The sequence below is a fragment of the Sturnus vulgaris genome, chromosome W, assembly GCF_052056855.1.
Source record: "Sturnus vulgaris isolate bStuVul1 chromosome W, bStuVul1.hap1, whole genome shotgun sequence".
NCBI classification, from domain to species: Eukaryota; Metazoa; Chordata; class Aves; order Passeriformes; family Sturnidae; genus Sturnus; species Sturnus vulgaris.
Genome location: NC_142282.1, coordinates 65,420,552 through 65,444,047, shown reverse-complemented (window position 1 = coordinate 65,444,047; position 23,496 = coordinate 65,420,552). Strand labels below are relative to the sequence as shown.

Here is a 23,496-nt window from a genome sequence, read left to right as displayed (position 1 = left end):
AATAGTCCTCTAAGATCATTGATTCCAACCATTAACTCAGCACCACCGTGTTCACCACTAAACAATGTCCACAAGTGCCACATCCACACACCCTTTGAACATTTCCAGGGATGGTGATTCCATCACCCCCCTCGGAAGCCTGTTCAATACTTGACGTTCCTTTCAGGGAAGAAATTTTTCCTAATATCTAATCTAAACCTTCATTTGCACAGCTTAAGGCCATTTCCTCTCATCTTGTCCCTTGCTCCCTGGGAGCAGAGCCCAACCCCCACCTGGCTGCACCCTCCTGTCAGGGAGTTATGAAGAACCAGAAGGTCTCCACTGAGCCTCCTTTTCTCCAGGCTGAGCTCCCCTAGCTCCTTCAGCTGCTCCTTGTGCTGCAGACCCCTCCTCAGCTCTATTCCCTTCTCTGGACACACTCCAGCCCCTTAATGTCTATCTTATTGTGACTGGCCTAAAACTGCCCCAGGATTCTCATTTGCAGCAAAAGTAATAAAACTCCGTAACCTAAATACAAGGCAAAGCTTAAAAATATGTAATCTGTCTGTATTTCTAACATCAGGATCTGTGCACACACTCATTTCCATAAAAGCCATAAAATAGAAAGTTGTCTAGCTATTCCCTCTATATTTTACACTTAATCTTGTGGCTTCACTAAACTTCTCTGATAACAAGATAAAGGAGTGTTTTTTAGAAATACAAATGGAATTAGATGCTCTCTTTCTCACTGAATCTTAATGGGAGCTCTGTCATTTAAAATTTCCTGTTATAAATCTTTGCTGAAAAGTAAGGTCACCTTGACTTATTCCAAAGGACAACTATTGGCAGTATAAGTTGGTAAAGAATAAACTGGTGAGATTCAACTGTAGGTCAAGTACTAGAACACTACCTTTATTCTTGCTTTTCATACAACTTTGGATTTTTTTAATTGCTGCCTTATTTTTTTTAATAATAGCATTAATTATATTAAGTAGTATTTTAGACAGTTAAATTCTTTCTCTGAGGCACCTCTTACCATTAGAGTCCTCCACTTCTTCAGCAGAAGTGTGTTTCTTGGAGGTGCAGTAGCCAAGTGAGGCTGAGAAGCTGACAACATGGGGTCTTGGTAGTATCAGTGCTTTCCCATGCACTCTCAAGGAATGCTCTTTTAGCTGGCTGATTGTCATGGTGGAAAATGTGCAGGAAGAACATTTGTAGGAATGTTCACCTGGGTAAGCAAAATACAGGCAAGTCATCAGCTCACAAAAGAAACAAAATGGGATCCACATTCTTTTCCTGCTGAACTCAGCAGTAAAATTCCTATGGCCTCCTTCAGTGTAAGACTTATTCCAAAAAGAACAAACTGTGTGCATCTCCCTGTTGAAACAGTCTGAAGTCTGCAGGTATGGATATCTGCTTTGGGATCAAAGTCTTGTTTTCTGACAACTCTAGATCCTTGTTAAATGAGTGATGAAAGAAAACAAAGACCAGACTCTGCATGCCTGTGTTGCATGGTATAAGAAGAGAAGTATTGGATGAAAAAAGAGCTGCTTGACAAGAGCATTTCCAAATTTCTTCGGGAGGAAAGCAAGGGTGAATTCCTCTGTGTTTCTCTATGCAACACATCCAGAGTCATTACTAAAGAAACCAGGAGACTATAAAATGTTAACTAATGTTCTTAAAAAAGCAACAACACAAAATACTAAAAGCCAACAAACTCCCTGCACGTAATGCGAGAAGGATCCCATTTTCCTTGTATGAAACCTGCCTCCAGGTAGGAATGAACTCCATAGAAGGAGTAACTAAGTCAAAGTTGGTTTACTACAAGAAGTGGACATGGAAATACCAAGAGCAGCGTATATTTATAGGGCTACAGGAAAGCATAATATAGGAAAATATTAAAAGAACTGAAAGAAGAGAAATAAGGAACAGCAGTGAATTTGGTTTCAAATACATTCCAAGTTATAAACACTACAATAGTGTTGGGGGTTGAATTGTTCCCTTTTCTTTCTGAGGAATTTTTCCCATTGTTATGCTAAGTATTTGTGGCTACACCTTAGTAGCAATAGTTTCCTCTCACAGGGGGGTGGGGGATAGGGGGAGACCGGAAAAGGAAAGGTGGGACAGGGGTCTGGGCGCTGGTTCTCGCTCTCTTGCTTCTCTCGTGGAGTAGAAGGGGGATGGCCAGTGCTCCGATCTAGCATCTTCCCTGCCATCGAACATCGCTCTGCTGCTTTCCCATTTCATCCTACTACCTCAGGACACTCTGCAGAGCAGCAGAGGGAGCCTGTGGCCAAAAAGGGACTGAAACTGAGATATACTGTTCTGTTTTGTTGTCAATTTTTATACTTGTAGTTTCTGCTGTTTTGCATTATTAGATATCAGTAAAGAACTGTTATTCCTATCCCCATATCTTTGGCCTGAAAGCCTCTGATTTGAAACTATAATAATTAGAAGGGAGGGGGTTGCACTCTGCATCTCAGAAAAGGGGTTCTCGCTTTTCCTTAGCAAATACCTGTCTTTCAAACCGAGACAGATTTTGGCGCCTGGAACGTGGGGCATTGCCTGAGGGCATTGAGAGAGGGGTTGGAAAAGGAATAACAGTTCTTGAATTACCCAAGCTTGTGGTAGGTGACACCATGCTGTCCAGCTTATCCTGGTTTGGCCTCCATGTGGTCACTGCTATATCTCTCCCATTTGCAAGCCCTTTTTAAAACATGAGTCGCATAACCAAGGTTACTGTGGCTATTATCCGGTTCATTTTGTGGGTTGATCAGTTGAGGAATTCATGGATTTTTAATTTTCTCTGGAAGATGGCCACATGGATTCAGAGCTACCTCACTCTAAGTTGTGTGTTTCTGGGGCTATTTCAATAATGGTACTTACTGTGAGGAAGTGGCAGCAGGTGAAATCTTCTCCCAACCCATCACACGGTTTTTGAAGTTCACCCCACCAGTCTTCAAGGGGTTCAAATCTGCTCTAAATGCTAATGACATTATACTGTGGCTGGTGTTGCTGATATCCCTGTTAAACCTGTTCTATCTAACATTCAGAGATAAGGGGAGATTGACTTGGATAACAACCCTGATACCTACCCCAGGAAATAGTGATGCTGCCCCAGAGCCTGACCCTGTTCCAGAGACTAGGAATATTACCCCAGAGTTTGACCCTGCCCCACAGCCTGTTGTGTTGCGTTGCTTAATGTTAATTTTCCTTCTGTGTTGATGGTTCGTCCCAGTTTCGTTCCCCTAAGTTAAGTACATAATGTTTTTTCCCTTTCCTGCCTTTGCCCTAGTCAGTCATCCTAAACCCCTCCCCTTTATCTGGAACCTTCCCCGTCCCTCACCCTAAACCCTGCCCCACTGGATGTCAATCCTTTGTAGCCCCTCCCTTTGTTCTAGAAGTTTCTGTGTCAAGCATTCCCTTTTGTATCCATGATTGGTTATATTGTATGTATCTCCACCCTCGGTTTACCTTATTGGCTCAATGTACCCTTTTCCCCACTTCTGTATCTCCCCCCGTTAACCGTTATTGGCCAGAGTTTTGTGCCCTCCCGTTGCTCTTCCCCTGTACTTAAGCCTGTGTAGAACCCCTCAAACTGCCTTTTGCAGTTCCCTCTCCCAACCTCCGGACCTGTTACCTCTTCCTTCAATAAATCCCTTCCCCCAGAACCGTAAAAGGTCTCTCCTGCGCCTCTTTGTCCCTCCCTGACGACTCACCCAGGCGTAGCAGTTGCTACACTTCTTCTGTGGCTCCCAGAGTGGTGCCAGGGAGGGGCCACTCCCTGACGCAGGCTTTCCGGAGCTAGCTGGTAGCCCAGGTGAGGTGGGCAGTGGGGGAAAGAAACGTCAACAGCCCACCTCAGAAAAGAACCACCGGGAGTGGGTGGGGGTTCTAGCAAAGGAGAGACGTGAGATGAGACAGATCCTGAAGGAGTACCTCTCCCCAGCTGGTGAGAAACCCTCCTCCTGCCTTAAAGAGGGAGATTCTGATGGTGCAGCAGTGGAACCCACAGACGTTACATCTGTCCAGGTTCCAGTTGAACTGCGAGGGCACTCACAGCCAGCAGCAGTTGCCCCTGTGGAAACTAGGAAGTCTAAGATGAAAACAAGGCACCTAGATAATAAGGGTCAAGAAAGGGGGCCCTCACAACCAGCAGGGGAGCCAGAAGTTGAGATCATCACTGAGTCCCTGTCATATGAAAGTCTCCCTAACCTGCGAAAAGACATTGTATGATGGGGCCGTGAGGCTTTTACAATCTGGTTATTGCGGGTGGTGGTGGTGGGCTTTTGGAATAGCTGCTGTGGCGGCAGAGGGCATTAAGCAGTTGAACACCCTGCCTGGGCTATCAGAAAACCCATCTGCAGTGGGACTCCTCAAGGTAGAAGAACAACAAGTGCCAATTGCTACCTCGACAGTGCACCACCGGCAGTACCGGACAAATCGAGATGCTGTGATCCCCATCCACAAGATGATCCGTGAGCTGGAGAGCCAAGGAGTGGTCAGCAAAACCCACTCACCCTTCAACAGCCCCATCTGGCCTGTGCGTAAATCTGAAGGAGAATGGAGATTGACTGTGGACTATCGTGCATTGAATGAAATGACTCCACCACTGAGTGCAGCTGTGCCGGACATGCTGGAACTGCAGTACGAGCTGGAGTCCAAGGCAGCCAAGTGGTACGCCACTATTGACATCACCAATGCATTTTTCTCCATTCCTCTGGCAGTAGAGTGCAGGCCTCAGTTTGCTTTCACCTGGAGGGGTGTGCAATACATGTGGAACCGACTGCCTCAGGGGTGGAAACACAGCCCCACCATCTGTCATGGATTGATCCAGGCTACACTGGAGATGGGTGGAGCTCCAGAACATCTGCAATACATTAACGACATCATTGTGTGGGGGGACACAGCAATGGAGGTATTTCAGAAATGAGAAAAGATCATTCAGATTCTGCTGGGAGCCGGCTTCGCCGTTAAAAAAAGCAAAGTCAAAGGGCCTGCCCAAGAGATCCAGTTCCTGGGAGTAAAGTGGCAAGATGGACAGCGCCAGATTCCCAGTGAGGTCATCAATAAGATCACTGCAATCTCTCCACCAACCAGCAAAAAGGAAACACAAGCTTTCCTAGGTGCTGTAGGCTTTTGGAGGATGCACATTCCTGAGTACAGCCAGATTGTGAGCCCTCTTTACCTGGTTACCCGCAAGAAGAACGATTTCCACTGGGGCTCTGAGCAGCAGCAAGCCTTTGCCCAGATCAAGCAAGAGATTGCTCATGCAGTAACCCTTGGCCCAGTCAGGACAGGACCAGAGGTGAAGAACGTGCTCTACTCTGCAGTCGGGAACCATGGTCTGTCCTGAAGCCTTTGGCAGAAGGTGCCTGGTGAGACTCGAGAGCGACCTCTAGGATTCTGGAGTCGAAGCTACAGAGGGTCCGAGGCCAACTATACTCCAACGAAGAGGGAGATCTTGGCCGCCTATGAAGGGGTCCAAGCTGCCTCAGAGGTGGTTGGCACGGAAACACAACTCCTCCTGGCACCCCGACTGCCAGTGCTGGGGTGGATGTTTAAAGGAAAGGTTCCCTCAACCCACCATGCCACTGACGCCACATGGAGCAAGTGGATTGCCCTCATCACACAACGCGCCCGTATTGAAAACCCGAATCGCCCTGGGATTTTGGAGATAATTACCAACTGACTGGAAGGGGAAGACTTTGGTCTTGCCGACGAAGAGGAACAGGAACAAGTGACCCGGGCCGAAGAAGCCCCACCGTATAACCAACTGCCAGCAGATGAAACATGCTATGCTCTTTTCACTGATGGTTCCTGCCGCATCATGGGGATGAACCGGAAGTGGAAATAAGCCGTATTGAGCCCCACACGACAGGTTTCACAAGGTACTGAAAGAAAAAGTGGATGGAGTCAATTTGCTGAACTCAAAGCTGTTCAGCTGGCCCTGGACATTGCTGAAAGACAGAAGTGGCCAAAGATCTACCTTTTCACTAATTCATAAATGGTAGCCAGTGCTCTGTGGGGTTGGCTGGAAAGGTGGAAAAAGGCTGACTGGCAATGTAGGGGAAAACCAATCTGGGCTGCCAATGAATGGAAAGACATTGCCACCCAGGTAGAGAAGCTGCCTGTAAAAGTCCGTCACGTAAATACCCATGTCTCCAAGACTCTGGCTAATGAGGAACACCGACACAATGAGCAGGTAGATCAGGTGGCACAGATAGAGGTGTTGAAGATAGATTTAGACTGGCAGCACAAGGGAGAGTTGTTCCTGGCTCGATGGGCCCATGATGTCTCAGGCCATCAGGGCAGAGATGCCACCTATAAGTGGGCACGAGACCGAGGGGTGGATCTAACCATGGACAGTATTTCTCAAGTTATCCATGACTGTGAGACGTGCGCTGCCATCAAGCAAGCCAAGCGGGTGAAGCCCCTCTGGTATGGGGGGCGATGGTCCAAATATAAGTATGGAGAGGCCTGGCAGATTGACTACATCACACTGCCTCAAACACGCCAGGGCAAGCGCTATGTACTGACCATGGTGGAAGCCACCACTGGATGGTTGGAGACCTACCCTGTGCCTCATGCCACTGCTCGGAACACCATCCTGGGCCTGGAAAAAAAAAGTTCTTTGGAGGCATGGTACCCCTGAGAGAACTGAGTCAGACAACAGGACTCATTTCAAGAATAGCCTTATCAACACCTGGGCTAGAGAAGATGGCATTGAGTGGGTGTAACATATCCCCTACCATGCACCAGCTGCAGGGAAAGTTGAATGGTGCAATGGCCTGCTTAAAACCACCTTGAAGGCACTATGTGGGGGAACTTTCAAGAACTGGGAGATTAATCTACCAAAGTCCACATGGTTAGTGAACTCCCGAGGTTCCACTAACCAAGCAGGCCCTGTCCAATCTGAGCCCTTAGAAATACCAGATGGAGATAAGGTTCCAGTGGGACACATGAGAGGTATGCTAGGAAAAACTATTTAAGTGAATCCTGCCTCCAACAAAGACAATCCCATCCTGGGAGTTGTATTCGCTCAAGGACCAGGCCGCACCTGGTGGGTAATGCAAAATAATGGAGAGACCCGATGCATACCCCAAGGAGACCTTGTCTTAGGGTGAAATACCTATGGTACTGTACCTATATCTGTTACTGCATATATATATATAATGTAACGGTTTTAATTTAATATAGCATATTAGTCTGGGAAAAATTCAGGGGTGGATAATGTTGGGGGTTAAATACTTCCCTTTTCTTTCTGTGGAATTTTTCCCATTGTTATGCTAAGTATTTGTGTCTACACCTTAATAGCAATAGTTTTCTCTCGCAGGGAGGTGGGGGATGGGGAAAAACAAAACAAAAAAAACCACAAAAGTCTAAACGCTACTTCTTGCTCTCTCCCTCCTCTTGTAGAGTGAAAAGAAAACAACCAGTGCTCCAGTCTAGCATCTTCCCCTGCCATCCCAGCACCGAGATCCACGTTCCCTGCCATCGCACATCGCACGGCTGCTTTCCCTCTTCATCCTACTATCTCCAGGCACTCTGCCGAGCACCACGACCAACACTGTGAGGGGGGAGTCGCTCCTCCATCCCTCTCACCCCTGGGCCACCACCGCCATCACTCCAACCCTCTTCGACTGTGCGGAACCTGCCCTGCCCACAGCACCGGTAACTGAGCACAGGGAGAGGGAGCCTGTGGCCAAAAAAGGACTGGAACTGAGCTATACTGTTCTGTTTTGTTGCCAATTTTTATAGGTGTTGTTTCTGTTGTTTTACCTTGTTAAATATCAATAAAAAACCTGTTATTCCTATCCCCATATCTTCTGCCTAAAAGCCTCTAATTTAAAACTATAATAATTAAAAGGGAGGGGGTTGCACTCTGCATCTCAAGAAAGAAGTTGTCACCTTTCCTTAACAAAATACCTGTCTTTCAAACCGAAACAATTAGGAAACAAATTTCCAAGATAAGACTTGTTTTGCATTAAGCATGGAAATACCAGAAAGAAAAAGTGAAATGTTCAATGTAAGTGATTGGATATTATATGTGTGCAAGTAATTATTCTGGAAGTACCGCTTCCAGGTAAAAGGGCTACACTGACTACATGCAAGTTGTATATAAAATGACAAAACTAATACAGGAGTGACATATTCATGACCACTAATGGAAGGATATGAACTCTGGTTATGAAAGAGACAGAAAAATGTTTTCTATTTGTCAACAAATTTAACAAACAAGCTTCTAAAACACAATGGTTTCAAACATCAGAAATTAAGGAAGAAAAAGAGAACAAGAGAAAAGAACTATCACAGCCAGTCATAACAAGCACATAGGGATTAGCAATCATTTTATATGAAAATACCTCCCCCAAAACACCTATGCTAATCACAGACAAAATACAGACTTAGAAACCCACATTGGTGTATCTGAAAAAGATCACTCTGAAATGTTGAAACAAAATGTCACACGTTTTCTTTTCAAATTACATTCTACACCTGAATATTATTAACATAGAGGTATCATTAGTTAACAAAGATAAAACAAATAGTTTTCATAAAGCATATATGATGGACTGATTAATGTGAAAGTGTTTTTGGAAAAGTATGGGTGGAATGGGATTTTGCTGCAGTTTGATACAATACCTATGGAGTTGTTTGATCCTGATTTGTGGAAGAAAGTGACGTGGATAGAGGGGCCAGTTTGTTAATGCTACTCCAGTGTTAGTGACATGTAAAAATGTGAAAAAAGCATGATAAAGGTGTAAAAAAAAAGTGAGATAAAAATACATTGTGCATTTAGTCAGAAATTACAAGTGTTGTTAAGAAAGTTAGAGGATGTATAAAAGAAATTATATCCTGTAAGCATTCATCAAATAACAATATGGTAAGAGTCCATGAACACATCATAACCAAATGGAAGACAAAGTGCATCAGTGTTCAGATTATTCCCCATATACTTCAACTGTCTCATTTGGCAACTCTTGATGACCAAAACTAGGCCACAACATTTTATGTTCAAGTCTTAGGTTGCAGTTAGTGCACTGGAGATGCAGCCTGAAGAAGCCCCCTTCCAAAAATTGCCAAAATTGTCAGATGTTGCGATTATGAGAGTAAATGTTGATATATAGCCTATCATATGTCTCATAAAAAGTAAAGTTTAAGGCTTAACCAAGGTATGGTCTTGATATAGGAACCAGAGGTGCAAAAGTGCAAGTTGTGCAAGGGGTTTGGAGGAATAGATGATCCCGAAGCTAGACATGAAGGATCTTACATATACCAGGTTGCTGCTTTCATGTGAGAACACAATTAATAGATAATCTAAATCTAGTATGGTAGCTACTAGTATGTTGAGAATTGTGTGGAGTTTTTCCTTTAAGGGTATCTGGTCAAGGACCTTCTTCAACACAAAATATAAAGGTAATAAGAAAAGGAAGGAGCCATAAACAAGAACATTCAGGGACACAAACCTGGCGGAAAAATTATAAGGGAATCAGTGATGAGAACCAAACCTGATCAATCACACTAAGAGTGTGAGAATGTTTATTCCAGCCAGGTTATCTGATCAGGGACATTGTCAATTGAGAAACCAAGGGGGAAAGGGGGAAACCAGAAACTAAAATATACATAAACAAACCTGACAGAACAAACATGGAGACAATGACAAAGAAATACACCTGACCAGTCACACTAATTGATGAACTACCAAGAAACCACAGGCTCCACTTACAGGAAGACCAACCTGGACTTTACAACTGGTAAGATTGAAAACCAGAAGGGATCCTGGATACTGGACTGAGAGGGGTGCAGAAATCCATAGAACTATGTAACTCATGAGATGACATACAGGGGGAAGGGGGAGCAGGGAGGAAGAAAAAGGGTGGTAGACAGAAAGGGGTATAAAAAGGACCAGACACATGTAAAACAGGGCCAGTCAGTACACTTGTCTGACAGCCCTGCATCTGATCATCAGAGTCTGTCCCATTGTGATAGGTTGACTTGGGAAGAAGACACTCAGAGAGAGATTTTCTCTAAGAGAATTTCCTCTGTGGGGGTTGGGACACCTGCAACAGCCAATTAGAGAAAGTTAGTTCTCTCAGTGAACACACATTTTGAAGGAAGCAATCCGGAACTGAGGCTTTGTCTTTCCGGCGGCTGAGCAGGTAACATCAACCCGAGCTTCCCCCTCCCCCATGCGGGGGGGAGGCTCGGGAGGCCGCTTGGGCCCCGTTTGCCAACGAGGAGACCCGATGGCCGGGGGGAGAAAATGTTCTGTGATAAGACCTTCACAGCTTCCTCCTCCACGGGCCTGCAGCTCTGGCGTGGGGGGGAGGCCGACTCTTGCTGCTGTCAGACGGGCCGGGCCTGCCCGGGTGGCCATGAGCAGTGTGGGGCTGCAGCCCAGCCCCAGAAAGGCTGATTAACATCTCAGCTGCCCCCCCCCCCCCCCCAGCGCGGCCTGAGCCTGGCCCAACTTTTGTAGTTGTGTTAAACTTTAACTCTTTAGTGTTCAGACAAGATTTGCAAAACCTCCAGCCTTTCCTTTGAATATGAAAGGAAATAAAAAGATTTCTGAAGTCAGTGACGTAAGAGCTAAGTTTTTAAGATGGAAGGAAAATGAGAAGATGCTGAAATGGCTGAAAATCTTTTTGTAAAATTGTAGGAATTAACTGATGTACTGAATATTCCTATAAACCATGGAAAGAGACATGGGGGGATGGAAAATGTTCCATTTAATAGATAATTTGACTAAAGAGCACCTGTGTTGAGAATTTCTGCCCTGAGAAAAGAAGGGGATTTCGGTTTTTTGAGGATGAAGCCTGAGCAGAGAGAAAGGAGACAGAGAGAATCTTTGCTGTAGAACATTTCATTCTTAAAAGTAATACCCCATGAGACAGACATGGCCCACATCTACAACTTTAGGACAGCTGTGGAGTTGGGAGGAGTGTCACGGTTGCAGCTTCCCAGGCGGATGCAAATCGTGAAAGATAAAACCACAAGAGGACTGTCTTTTTCCTTCTTGTGGGAAAAATCCCTACAACTTCAACAAGAAGAGGCTTCTCTCTCCAGAAGTGAACTGAGAAATACTAAATTGGGGACTGACCAAAGTATTTGTTATATGTTTGTTTTGTTGTTATGAAGATTGGGAGAGGGGAGGAAGGAGTGATCTGAAAAATCTTATTCTGATTTTTCTTTTCCTTTCTCTTTGTTTGTGTAGTTAATAAATTTTCTTTTATACTCTCTCAAATTTTAGACCTGCCTTGCTCTTTTACTCCTGGTTCTGTCTCACAACAGGAAAAATAAGTTTATTTAAATTGGCAACTCAAAACAAAGACATTCATTTGGTGCGTTAGCCGGGAAATCAAAATTAAACCAAGACACCTGTCTTCTTATATCTCCTTCTTAAATCTTTTCTTAACTATTGCCCTGTGTAATCTCACTCTATCCTGCACATATGTGTCTTGTAAGGACTAAGTTGCAACTACTGATGAGATCTGTGTGAGTGGAATCTGGTGACAGTTACTGGAGTCAGACTAGGGGTGTACATGGCCCTGGCCTGTGCTGTCATATACTGATGCAAGTAGCAGTCTTTAACCTCCAGTCACTAGGGTGGGAACAGTGTATGTCTTGACAACCAGCTACTGGGAGGGACTGGTGTGAGTGAGGCGACTGAGAGGCTCTGTATCAGTTGCTGGAGCAGGTCACAGCCCATGTGACTGGTGCTAGGCTTCCCTAAATTGTGTGTATGGGGAAGGGTGGTGGTATATTTGCTAGCAAACTTCAAGCTGGACTAGCCACTGGTCCTAGTGGCTGAGCAGGAGGAAGTCCTGGACTGGAACTTCTGGAGGAGGCAGGTGCTTCTAACATCCTTTAACAACTCTAGCTATTATGCAAAAACACATAGTAAATGGAGTTTGACTGTTCCCCAAAAGATAATGGACATGAAGAGATATGACATGAAGACACCTGGATTTTTACAACTGCCAGGGCACTTTAAACAAATGTATGGGCACAATGCACATCCATAAGAATAAATAAAAGAATATCTACAAGAGAGAGACAAAAAACCGCTTTAAACTAATGAAAGTCACAGAAACACTGTAGTACTGGAAGACTGGTGAAAAATATCCACAAGGTTATTATTCAACAGGATATATTGCTAAAAACTTACTAGAAATAAAACAGGTAAAAGAGAGACCCAGAGAGAGAGCTACAAAGGAGAGAGTTCTGAAATCAGAGTAAGCAAGCATCTGACCAAGACACAGCATGACCCTAATTCAGAGTAGACTTAATACGCAGAGAGCACATCCTCTGAAAAAGTGTGCATGACAAAGAAACTGCAAAAGAGCATATGACTGGCCCAGAGAGAGACCAAACACAACCCAGAGAAAGAGACAGAGGGAGAAAGAAAGAGCATCCAAAGAGGCAGCAAGGGCATGTGATCCAAAGAGTGTGTGGGCCCAAGAGAGAGCACGGCACCAAGAAAGGAGTATGACCAAGACAGACAGAAAGCAACCATGCCCTAGAGAGAACATAAGCACAGCTGTCCTGGAGTACAATGTAAAAATTTGTATTCTATCACCATCAGTTGAAATGTGGGAGGGGTGGTGATCCTTATCTCTGTGGGAGATATCCTCTGCTGATGTGCCATCTGATAAAATCAGGGGGATGATCATCGTTATCTTTTCACAACCCATCCTTCCTTCAGAAGATATATTCTGTTAATGGGCCATTAAGTCCTATCGTATGACTGATAAGATTACATCATCCCATTGGGAGATGCTCCAGCCAAGGGCAGGAGCCAAGCCTTTCCTACCTAGATAAAAAACTGGGGTTTGGGACGCGAAGGCAGTCCTTTCCACTGGATCCCAGAGGAAAGTCGGACCTTTTCCACATCATCGCTGGATCTTCGGAGGAAAACTGCACCCTTCTGCAGGAGCACTGCTTCAACTGAACCACATCTGTCATCCAGGAGGACTGCAGCCACCATTTATACGGACTGCTACCAACACCCTGACTGACAGGGTGTCAGGTTGTATTCTGACTCTGACAGTGGTTTTTCTTTTGTATTATTGCATGTATTTTATTTTTTCTCCTTTTTCCTATTAAATTGTATTACTGACTTAGAGTCTCGCACTGGTTTTGCTTTCAAACCAACACAACAGCCCAGAGAGACAGCGCAAACTGGATTGAGCACAACCTGAAGAAAGATATAAAACGCCTGCAACCCAAAGACAGACTGTCCTAGGGTGATGTTATGGTGTTTGTATCTCCAATCGTGTGTCCTGATTATGTTTGGTATTATGTCCTGTGCTTCCAGGACTGACTCTGAGAGTGAAGCTTTGTTTTGTCTTGTTATCAGCCGGCTCACCTCCCCCATGGTCTATGTTTAGGAGAGGTTTTAGCTCGGTTTGCTTGCTTGCTTGCTTGCCTGCTTGCTTGCCTGCTTGCTTGCCTGCTTGCTCGCTTCTGCCTCTTTTTCTTTCCTTCGCTTGGCCCTTGCTTTTTCCTTATTAGTTAGTTCAGCTAGGCAGTCCAACTTTTTCCCTGGACTGTTTTCTCTTCCACCCCGTCCCCTCCCTCTCCTGGATACCATCTGAACCTGTTCCGGACGGGGACCTGGGAAACCCCAAGAAACACCGGGAGTCTACACTCTGTCACCTGCAGCAGTCATTCCCCAGCGCCAGAGACTGATAACTGAGCGACCACTCGCCAGAGAGACTGAACTTGTCATCCCTTCAGAACGGTGAAGGAGTTTTTTTGTCAGCTGGTGTTGTCTTTTTTCCCTGTGCTGGGGAGTGTCTTGCTTGTTAAATAAACAGGTTTTTTTTCTCCCACTCTTCTCCGAGGAAATTCTTCCCGAACCCGGTGGGGTGGGGGGGAGGAGTCGTGGGGTTTGCTGTCTGGGGGCTCCTTCTGGAGGTTTTCCCCCAAATTTGCCCAAAACCAGTACACAGACACAGAGAAAGTATGAGACAGAGAACCAGTGAGAAAGAATGTGGATGAGAGGAAGAGAGAGGGGGTGTGTGACCCAGGAAAACAGAGCACGACCCAGAGAGGAAGCGACTGAGATGAGAATGCAACCAAAAGCATTACCCACAGACACTGAGACAGACATAACGTTATGGGGGGAGGGGGGGGGGGAGAGAGAGAGAGCATGATGGGGGGAAAGGGGCATGATCCAGAGAGAGAGAGCATGTATGACCAACAAAGAACAGTCCATAGAAAAAGAGCATGTGAGTCAGGGTGTGTGTGTAATTTAGGGAGCAGTAGTGTGACCTAGAGAGAGCAAGAGACAGAAAGAGGAAGGGAGGGAAAGCATGTGAGCTGGAGGAGAAGGACACCCATGACTCAGAGCAAGTGAGAGCTTGACCCAGAGAGAGAGTTGGCAGGTATAGTCCAGCAAGAGAGTGGGCGTACCCCAGAGAGAGAGAGAGATCCTGAGTGAGAGGGGAAAATAAACCATTGCCTGGAGCAAGCAACAGCCTGTACATAGGGGGCAACTCAAAGACAGAATGAGTGTGCATGGCCCAGAAAGAGAAAGAGGAGCTGCTCAACCCAGAAAATGAAAGAGAGCAACTCACAAGGGAGGGGGGTCCAAAGGGAAAGAGAGTTTGGGAGAGAGAACTTGTGTGACTGAGAGGGGTAGGGGATGATCAGCAATAAGGAAGAGGAACTGAGGGGGAGAGAACCAAATGGAGGGAGAGTGCGCACAACATGGGTGGTGGTATTCAGGGGGTGGAGGAGGAAACCAGGAGAGAAAGACAGACAGAGGTAAGCCCAGAGAGAAAGAAAGGGGGAAGCGGACCTAGAATGAGACCCGGAGAGAAACAGGGTATCCAAGAGAGACACAGCGCACCAGAGAAGTCGACCCTCTCATGAGGAAGAGGATGACCCAAATGAGAGGTTTGTCAACCTATGGAGAGAGGGTAACCCACAGAGAGGGAGAAGTAGAAGAAGAAAGATTAAATGAGGGCAAGAGACATCAGCCAAGTGGGAGTGGGGGTATGGAGGATGAGGGAAGAGAGAAGGCAAGCCAAACCGGATGTTGGAACAAAAGGGATAGAGGTGGCAACCTGGAGGGAGAGAGATTAGGTGCTACAGAAGAAGAGATACCCATATGGGGAGGAGGTGAACAAGAGGTAAATAAAGGTCGACCTGAGGACATGAACCTAGAGAACCCAAGAGAGGTTGACCCACAGAGAGTGAGAGAGCAACCCAAAGGAGGTGGGCAGTGATGCAAAGAGAGGATGAACCACGGAAAGAAACACACAGAAAGAAGAAGAGAGAGGGAGAGCATGGATAGCAGAGACGGAAAGAGAGGTGGGGAGGAGAAGAGGAGGATGAGTAAGAGAGGGTGGGAGTGGGGCAAGAGGTGGAGGAGGGAGCCAGAGAAAGAAAGAGTGCAGGTGCAAGAGGAGAAAACCCAGAGAGTGGTGCCTCAGGAGGGGTGCCAGTGTAGAGAGAAAGATGCCCAAATGGTGTGACAGACACATTGACTCATAGAGAGAGAGTGGCCCACAGAGAGGGGAGGGTAAGAGAGATGAAGTGAGAATAAAAGAGAGGCCAGCTGAGAATATGAGACAGACATACTAGGGGGAAGAAGGAGAGTCATAAAAGGGATGGGTGTGATAGAAGTCAGCCCAGAGAGAGATACAGTCCACAGCTGACCCAAGGAGAAAGAGGGGGTAAGGGGAGTGATACACACAATCCAGAGAAAGAGCAAGAGGACAGTTCAAAGGAGGTGTTGGCAACCTATAGAGGGTAACTCACAGAGGGAATGAAAAAGCATGACCCAGAAAAGGAAAAAAAGACAGCGTGACAGGGGAGAGGGGAAGGAGAGCAAGAGTGCCAAAAATGGGAGAAGGGAGGGGGGAGAGGGGAGAGGGACCCAAAGAGCAAGAGATCACACAGGTCCCAAAGAATGAGAGCTAAAGCTTATGACCCAGAAAGAGAGAGCATTTGACCCAGAGAGCAACAGTGCAATTTCTTTCGAGGGAGAGCTCAAGCATAATATATGATTAAAATATATCAAGCTTGGCCATGACAAGCTGTGGGACAATACACTCAGATTAGAGGGACAGGGTGATAGCAAGGGCCCTTGGCATATTGCACTGAGATGTGCTGAGTACACTGCAGCATCCTGCTGGGGGACTTGAACCACCCCAACATCTGCTGGGAGAGCAGCACGGCAAGCTGTAGGCAATCCAGGAGACTCCTGCAATGCATGGAGGATAACTTCTTGAGCCAGGTAATAGATGGCCCTACCAGAGGGGATGCAGTGCTGGATCTGATGGTCACCAAACACAAGTGGGCTAATCGGGGACATCAAGATTGGAGGCATCCTGGACTGCAGTGATTATGCACTGGTGGAGTTCACAGTACTGAGGGATATGGGTGAGATGAAGAGTAAAGTTGACCCTGGACTTTAGAAAAGCAAGCTTCCAGCTCTTCAGGGAGACAGTGGGATCCCCTGGAAAACTGCCCTCAGGAGCAAGGGAACAGAACAGAGCTGTCAGATCTTTAAGGAAGTCTTCCGTAGAGCACAAGAGCCAGTGATCCCCAGGTGTAACAAGTCAGGAAAAGAAGACGAGCCCAGCATGGCTGAGTCAAGATCTGCTGGTCAAGCTAAATGGCAAGAAGGAAATCAACGGCAACATCTCTTCCCACACCTCTCAAGTGGGTGGACAGCAGGATGGGGACTGGGGGAGCAAAGCCCCTCCCACTGTAATTAAAGATCAGGTTCATGACCACCTGAGGAACCTGAATGTACATAAGTCAATGGGACCCAATGAGATGCATCCCAGAGTCCTGAGGGAATTGGCCAATGTAGATGAGGAGCCATCCTCCACGATATTTGAAAAATCATGGCAGTCAGGTGGAGTCCCAGGTGACTGGAAAAAGGGAAACATTGTACCCATCTTTAAAAAGGGTAGAAAGTAGGACCCTGGGAACTACTGACCTGTCAGCCTCACCTCTGTGCCTGGGAAGATCATGGAACAGACCCTCCTAGAATCTGTGCTAAGGGAAAGCTAGCAAGAGCAAATATATGATCACTACAGTGAGCATGCTAGATGGAGAAACCACAAGCAAGAGGAACCTAGTCTGACTTGGAGAGAAATGTAGAGCAGGTGACCCAGCACAAGAGAATGCAGGAGGGAGCAACAAAGGAGGATGTCCCCCAAGAGAATGCTACAGAGAGAGAGAGAGGGAGGGAGCATTCACAGCCACATATGAGATACAGGGAGACCATAACCCAGAGATGAAGAGCAGGCAATGGTCTGTGAGCCTCAAAGAGATTGCGACCAAGTGAGGGAGAGCATGTGCCATCACACCCAAGAGAGGAACAGCATGCACAACCTAGAGAGGGATAGTGAGCACAACCATGCACAAGGTTGAGCAACAAGGAGCACATGACTGAAAGGAAGCAAACAAGCAGCAGCTTATGAGTGCAGCCACACATGAAGAGAGCAAGCACAATCATGAGAATGAGCAACCAAGAGAGGATAATATATGACAAATACCACACACAACAGTATGTAAGAGAGGTAGATTGCAACCTAGAGAGTGGGAAAGTGGGAGAGTGAGTACAATTGCACACAGTCTCATTGAGAGGGGACACACAAAAGTGAGAGGAGGCACATGATGGCAGAAGAGCTTGTGATCATGCAAGAGAATCTGGAGAGCACATGTGACTACCCACAAGGAAGAGAGAGAGAATGAGCATGACTGCATGTGAGATTGATCAAGAGGGAGTACAAAAGAGCAAGTATATGTGCCTGACAGCAAGAGAAAGGTATCAAGAGAGGACAGGGGAGAATGCAAGGAAGAAATTAATTGACTTACCAGCATGAGCTTTGAGTATGTGGGATTTCAAGTGGCTATTGTAAGAGGACTTGAATTGACAGAGCTTGCAACAGACTGGCTTATGGTGTCCATGATGAGTCTGCATATGGCGATCCAGACTAATCAAAAGACAGACAAAAGGAAACAAAATGGTAAATTATTTTAGCTATTCCTTCAGATGCAAGCCAAAAATCTAGTAACAAAAAATAAATTTTAAATAAGAGCAGGCTAGGCTCAGCTATCTTTCTTATGCTGGTTCTTTATATCCAACAGATCTTCTTATAGAACAAAGCAGAATCTAATCTGAGGAAGAAAGAGATCTGTGATCAGTTTTATCACACAGAATGCAAGCCACTTAAACTCAATAGGGAAAAATTGCTATCGATCAAATTATACTAAATCCAGACTATCAAGAGAGTTACTTAGACGACAAAGGCTATTTGAGGAAAAACAAACAAGAAAAAACCCAAACTGAACAATAAAAATACTAGTACAGGATTTTTCTGTGCAGTGTTGTTATGAAAATATGCCCCCTTTTCTCCTCCTAAGGTAAGGAAAATATTTTTCTAGCTCTACTGAAGAAATCTTCATTTGGTTACAGCAACAAAAGCAGATTAGACAGCCTACTCTGGGGGGAAGGTACCAGCAAGCTGTCTATAGTCAATGATTTTTAGGAGTAAGAGGTGGCAGTTTCAGATGTAATGGACTGGGAGACCCTGCATGAAGCTCAACAACAGAAGAAGGACTGAAAAAGATCAGACACTATTTTTCTGCAGGGGAAATCAGCAACAGGAATTTTGACATTGAAGAGGGGAAGAATTCATCACCCATCTCCATGGCTTCAGATCAGGATGGAGACATTTCCAATACAGCCTTGTCTTAATTAATGCTTTGTGATATAAGAGTAGTCTGAGCGTATTTATATGAAGCAGTGAAACAACAAGAAGGTATGGAAAAGTTTGGAGAGGGTTGGTTTATTTATCATCCCTCCAAAACACAATCCTAACAGTTCCAGGCATACTTTAGCTTTATTTCCTAGTAATCGATCTGAATTGTCCTGGGTTTTTTTCTACTGAATAGCAAGATCTCGATCAAATGGAGTCTACTCCAGGCCCTCACACTACAGAGAGTCTCACATGATCTTTAGTTTCACACTGACAGAGCCTAAGCCAAGAAAATCCCTGTTTACCAGTGCTAACACCAAAGTTTGTGTATACAAAGATGTAATGATAGCAAAACATAAAACCAGACCATATATCCAATTTCAGGGTTACTTCATAGAAACATTATATTATCATATATCTAACAGGAAGTTTGTGGTAAGTTAATTTTTCCCCATTTCTCTGGAGTACCAGTATGTCTCATAAATGAGTAAGCATTTCTGGTCAGTATTCCATTAAAAAACTCACATTTTAAATAGAAGATAGAAAATTGTTGCTCTTGTGTTTCAGCCTTCTGATTGTTGACAGATTCTTTTTACAGTTTCTCACACTCTTTCTTGTAAATAATGAATGTTTTGCATTCCTCTTTGGAGGAAGAGAGAATTGATGGACTGTTGATGGGACCTATGGGGTAAGGAGGTATTACCCTCACTGGCCAATCCATGGTCATTGTTGGAATTCTATAAATAGACATGAAATGTAAATAAAGGGCTTCTTTTCCTGCTTGATTCTTCGGAGTCAGAGTGAGTGTGAGTGTCTTTCCTTCTGTGTAATTTCTGTGACAGAAAATGATCTGGTATAAAATCAAATCAGATTACCAAAGATGTATAAAATGCATATCTCAAGCTCAACACTGACTGGAACAACTACCCCTGGCATATCAGAAGCTTGTACTCAGATCTCCTGAGGAAGAATGCAGCTTTCCATGTTACAAGCAAGCTACTACACTGAGCTGTAAGAGGAACCCCTTCTTACCCTCTCAGCTGCCTTTACAGAATAGGTATGAAGCTCTGGGTACAGTAGATGAAGGAAATGAGACAGAAGAGGAGGAATCTGTGCAAGTACTTTCATCAAGGTGAGATAAATCAATCCCTCACATTAAGACCTGCTTAATGCACTTAACCAGCGCTGAAAAGAAACAACAGCAAGTAATGGTCATTGGTGACTTTCTCCTGAGCCAAATAAGTCTCCATCGGCAGACTAGATTATCGTTTCAGGGAAGTTTGGTACTTCCCTGGGCCCCAAATCAGAGATGCAACCAAATGACTGATGAGCTCAGTACAGCCTTCAGACTATTACCTACTTCTCTTTCACATGGGTACTAATGACATTGCAACAAGGCCAAGGTCAATCAAAATAGATTTCAGGGCCCCAGGAAAAATGATAAAAGATTCAGGAGAAGAGGTAGTGTTTTCCTTGATTCTCCCAGTAATGAGGAGAGTCAATGGAAGAAACAGGCATGCCCAAAACATCAATATCTGGCTCCAGGACTGGTGCCTCAACCAGAACTTTGGGTTTTATAACCATAGAAGAGTCTACAAGACACAAGGTATGCTGAGGCCTGACGGGGTCCACCTGCCCTGATGGGGGAAATGCTTCTTTGCTCATAAGCTGGCAGGACCAATTGAGAGGACTTTAAACTAGAAGTGATGGATAAAGGGGATACCATCAGGACAACCGAAGCTAAGCCAAGGGTTGGCATGGCATTGCCTGAGAGTGGCAATACTAGTGGGAACATTCATGATCCTCCAGGGAGTACTGGAGTTTTAGGGGCATATCTGAAATATTGACTCCCTCAAAAGCGGAGAGGCCTTGCAGAGAGACCTTGACAAATGAGAGGGCTGGGCAATCACCAAATGTGTGAAGTTTAACAAAGAGAAGCGCCAGATTCTGTACCTGGAATGGGGCAACCCTGGATGTACTGACAGACTGGGAAGGCTGGAAAACAGTGCTGTGGAAAGGGACCTGGAGGTCTATATGAGGAACAGATGAAGTGACTTGATTTGTTTGGTCTAGAGAAGAAGAGACTGAGTGAAGACCTCATAGCAGTCTACAGCTTCCTTACAAGGGGAAGTGGAGGGGCAGCACTGATCTCTTCTCTCTGGTGACCAGTGACAGGACCTGAGGGAAGGGCTGGAGCAGTGTTGGGGAGATTTAGGTTGGATATTAGGAAAAGTCAATGTGGAAAAATGCCAGTGTGATGTCCATCCACAAGAAGGGCTGGAAGGAGGATCCAGGGAACTAAAGGCCTGTCAGCCTGACTGCATGAAGAATTTCGTCCTAGAATGGGTTTGCCCAGCATTGGAATGGGCTGGTCAGGGAAGTGGTGAATCACCATCCCTGGAGGTATTCAAGAAACGACTGGACATGGCACACAGTGTTCTGGTCTAATTGACAAGGTGGGGGTTACAGGTTGGACTCAATGGTTTTGGAGGTCTTTTCTAACCTAAATGATTCTGAGATTCTGTGAAAAGGTTCTTCCCTCAGAGGGTGGTCAGGCACTGGAACACACCCCCAAGGGCTGCCAGAGGGCAGTGGTCACACCCCTGTGGGACACATTGAGAAAATAAGAAAATTACAGCCTGAAAAATATTCCAGGCTGGAGCTTTTCAGCTCTGTTCCCAGCCGATAAGCTGGTCCAGCTCAAGGCTAGGGAGAATTTCTCCCAGGGTGATAATTTGGTCAAAATAAAAAGGAATTAATAACAAAGATAGAACACCTGTTGTGGTGCATGACCAGGCCCTGGGAATGGGGTGTCTTCTCTCTGAAACAATCATCTTTTCTCTACTCTTGGAGTTGCGAGTCATGCTATAAAACCAAGTGTGTTTCTGAATAAACTTGTCTCTTTCTTTCCTATCATGAAAGATGACCATGTAGGTGTGCATCTTATTTCTGCCGCACTTAAAGGGTTAAAACCCCTTTCCACGGCTACACACCCCCAAGGCTGCCACAGCTCAAGAAACGTTCAGACAACACTCTCAGGCACATGGTGGGATTGTTGGGGTGTCTTGTGCAGGGCCAGGAGTTGGATTCCGTGATCCTTGTGGGTCCCTTCCAACTAAGGATATTCTATGATTTTATTAAATGCTTGTACACCAATGCATGCAGTATGAGAAACAAACAGGATGAACTGGAAGCATTGGTCTGTTCCCAGACCTATGTCATTGATATAAGTGAGAATTAGCAGGAGTCTTATAACCATAGTGCTGGGATGGAGGGCTACAGGCTGTTCAGGAAGGATAGGCAGGGCAGGTGAGGAGGTGGTATTGCACTATACATAAAGGAGAGGTTTGACAGTACAGCCCTTACAGTTAGGGATGATGTGAGAGTCTCTGAGCATTAGGGGAATGGAAAACAGATGTAGTGGATCTCTACTACCAATCACCCAGCCAGGATTATAGTACTGATGAGTTATTCTATAGGCAATTAGGAGAAATCTCTGGACTGGTAGCCCTGGTCCTTATGGAAGATTTCAATTTCCCAGACATCAATTGGGAATACCAAACTGCTGTGATGAAAAAGTCTGAAACTCCTGAAATTTGTGGAAAATAACTTCTTGTTATAAGTATTCAGTGAGCCAAATAGGAAAGATGCCCTCTTAGGCTTGTTATTTCTGAATAAAATATTCAGGGGAGACCTTATTGCTCCCTCCAACTCCCTGACAGCAGGGTGGAGCCAGGTAGGGGGGTCAGTCTTTTCTCCCAGGTAACAAGCACCAGGACAAGAGGAAATGACCTCAAGTTGTGCCAGAGGAGGTTCAGGTTGGACATGGGGAAGAATTTATTTACTGAAAGAGTGGTTATGCATTGGAATGGGCTGCCCAGGGAGGTGGTGGAGTCCCCATCCCTGGAGGTGTTAAAAAACCAAGTAGATGGGGCACTTAGTGATATGCTTTAGTGGGCATGGTGGTGATTGGTCAGAGGTTGGACTTGATGATCTTGGAGGTATTTTCCAACTTTAATGATTCTATTATTATAATAGAGAAGGACTTGTGGGAGATGTGATGGTAGGTGGTTGTCTTGGCCTCAATAATCACAAAAATGGTTGAGTTTAAAATTTTCAATGTAATGAGAAAAAATGTCAGGAGAGTTGCTACCTTGGATTTCAGAGAGCAAACTTTAAGCTATTCAGGGAGCTATTTGGCTGTGTCCACTGAGGGTCTGCTTTTGAGGGCTTAGGGGTCCATAAGTCCTGGTCAGTTTTTAAGAAGCACCTTTAAAAGCACAGGAGCAGGCAGTTTCGCTGTGTCAGAAGTCAAGCAAATGGGGCAGAAGACCAGCTAGGCTGAACAGGGAACTCCTCATGGAACTCAACGGGATAAACAAATGCTGCGATCTCTGGAAGCAAGGTCAGACTTTGCAGGAACATTACAAATCTGTGGTTTGTATATGCAAGGAGAAGGCACAAAAACCCAAAGCTCAACTACAGTTGAAACTGAACAGGGTAGTGCCAGACAAAAAAGAAAGGCTTTTTTAAGAACATTAATAGCAAGAGGAGGTCTAAGGATAACAGGAGCATAGAATCATTTAGGTCGGAAAAGACCTCTAAAGTAATTGAGCCTAACCATTAAACTAAAACTGCAAAGCCCACCACTAATCCATATCCCCAAGCGCCACATCTATGTGACTTTTAAATCCCTCCAGGGATGGCGACTCCACCACCTCCCTGGGCAGCTTGTGCTCTGGATATTAGGAAAAATTTCTATACTGAAAGGGTTGTCAAGCATTGG

At 45.3% G+C, this 23,496-nt stretch overlaps 1 protein-coding gene across 1 annotated transcript in view; it reads right to left on the bottom strand.

Annotated features, from left to right (window-relative positions):
* Positions 1–31: 31 nt before the first annotated feature.
* The window catches only part of LOC148220327 (zinc finger protein 462-like), a 36,670-nt gene continuing 13,205 nt past the window's right edge, over positions 32–23,496 (bottom strand). The window contains 3 exon segments of the mRNA XM_088155531.1: positions 32–57; positions 1,016–1,207; positions 17,827–17,945. Coding sequence (XP_088011657.1) covers positions 32–57; positions 1,016–1,207; positions 17,827–17,945 — 337 coding nt within the window.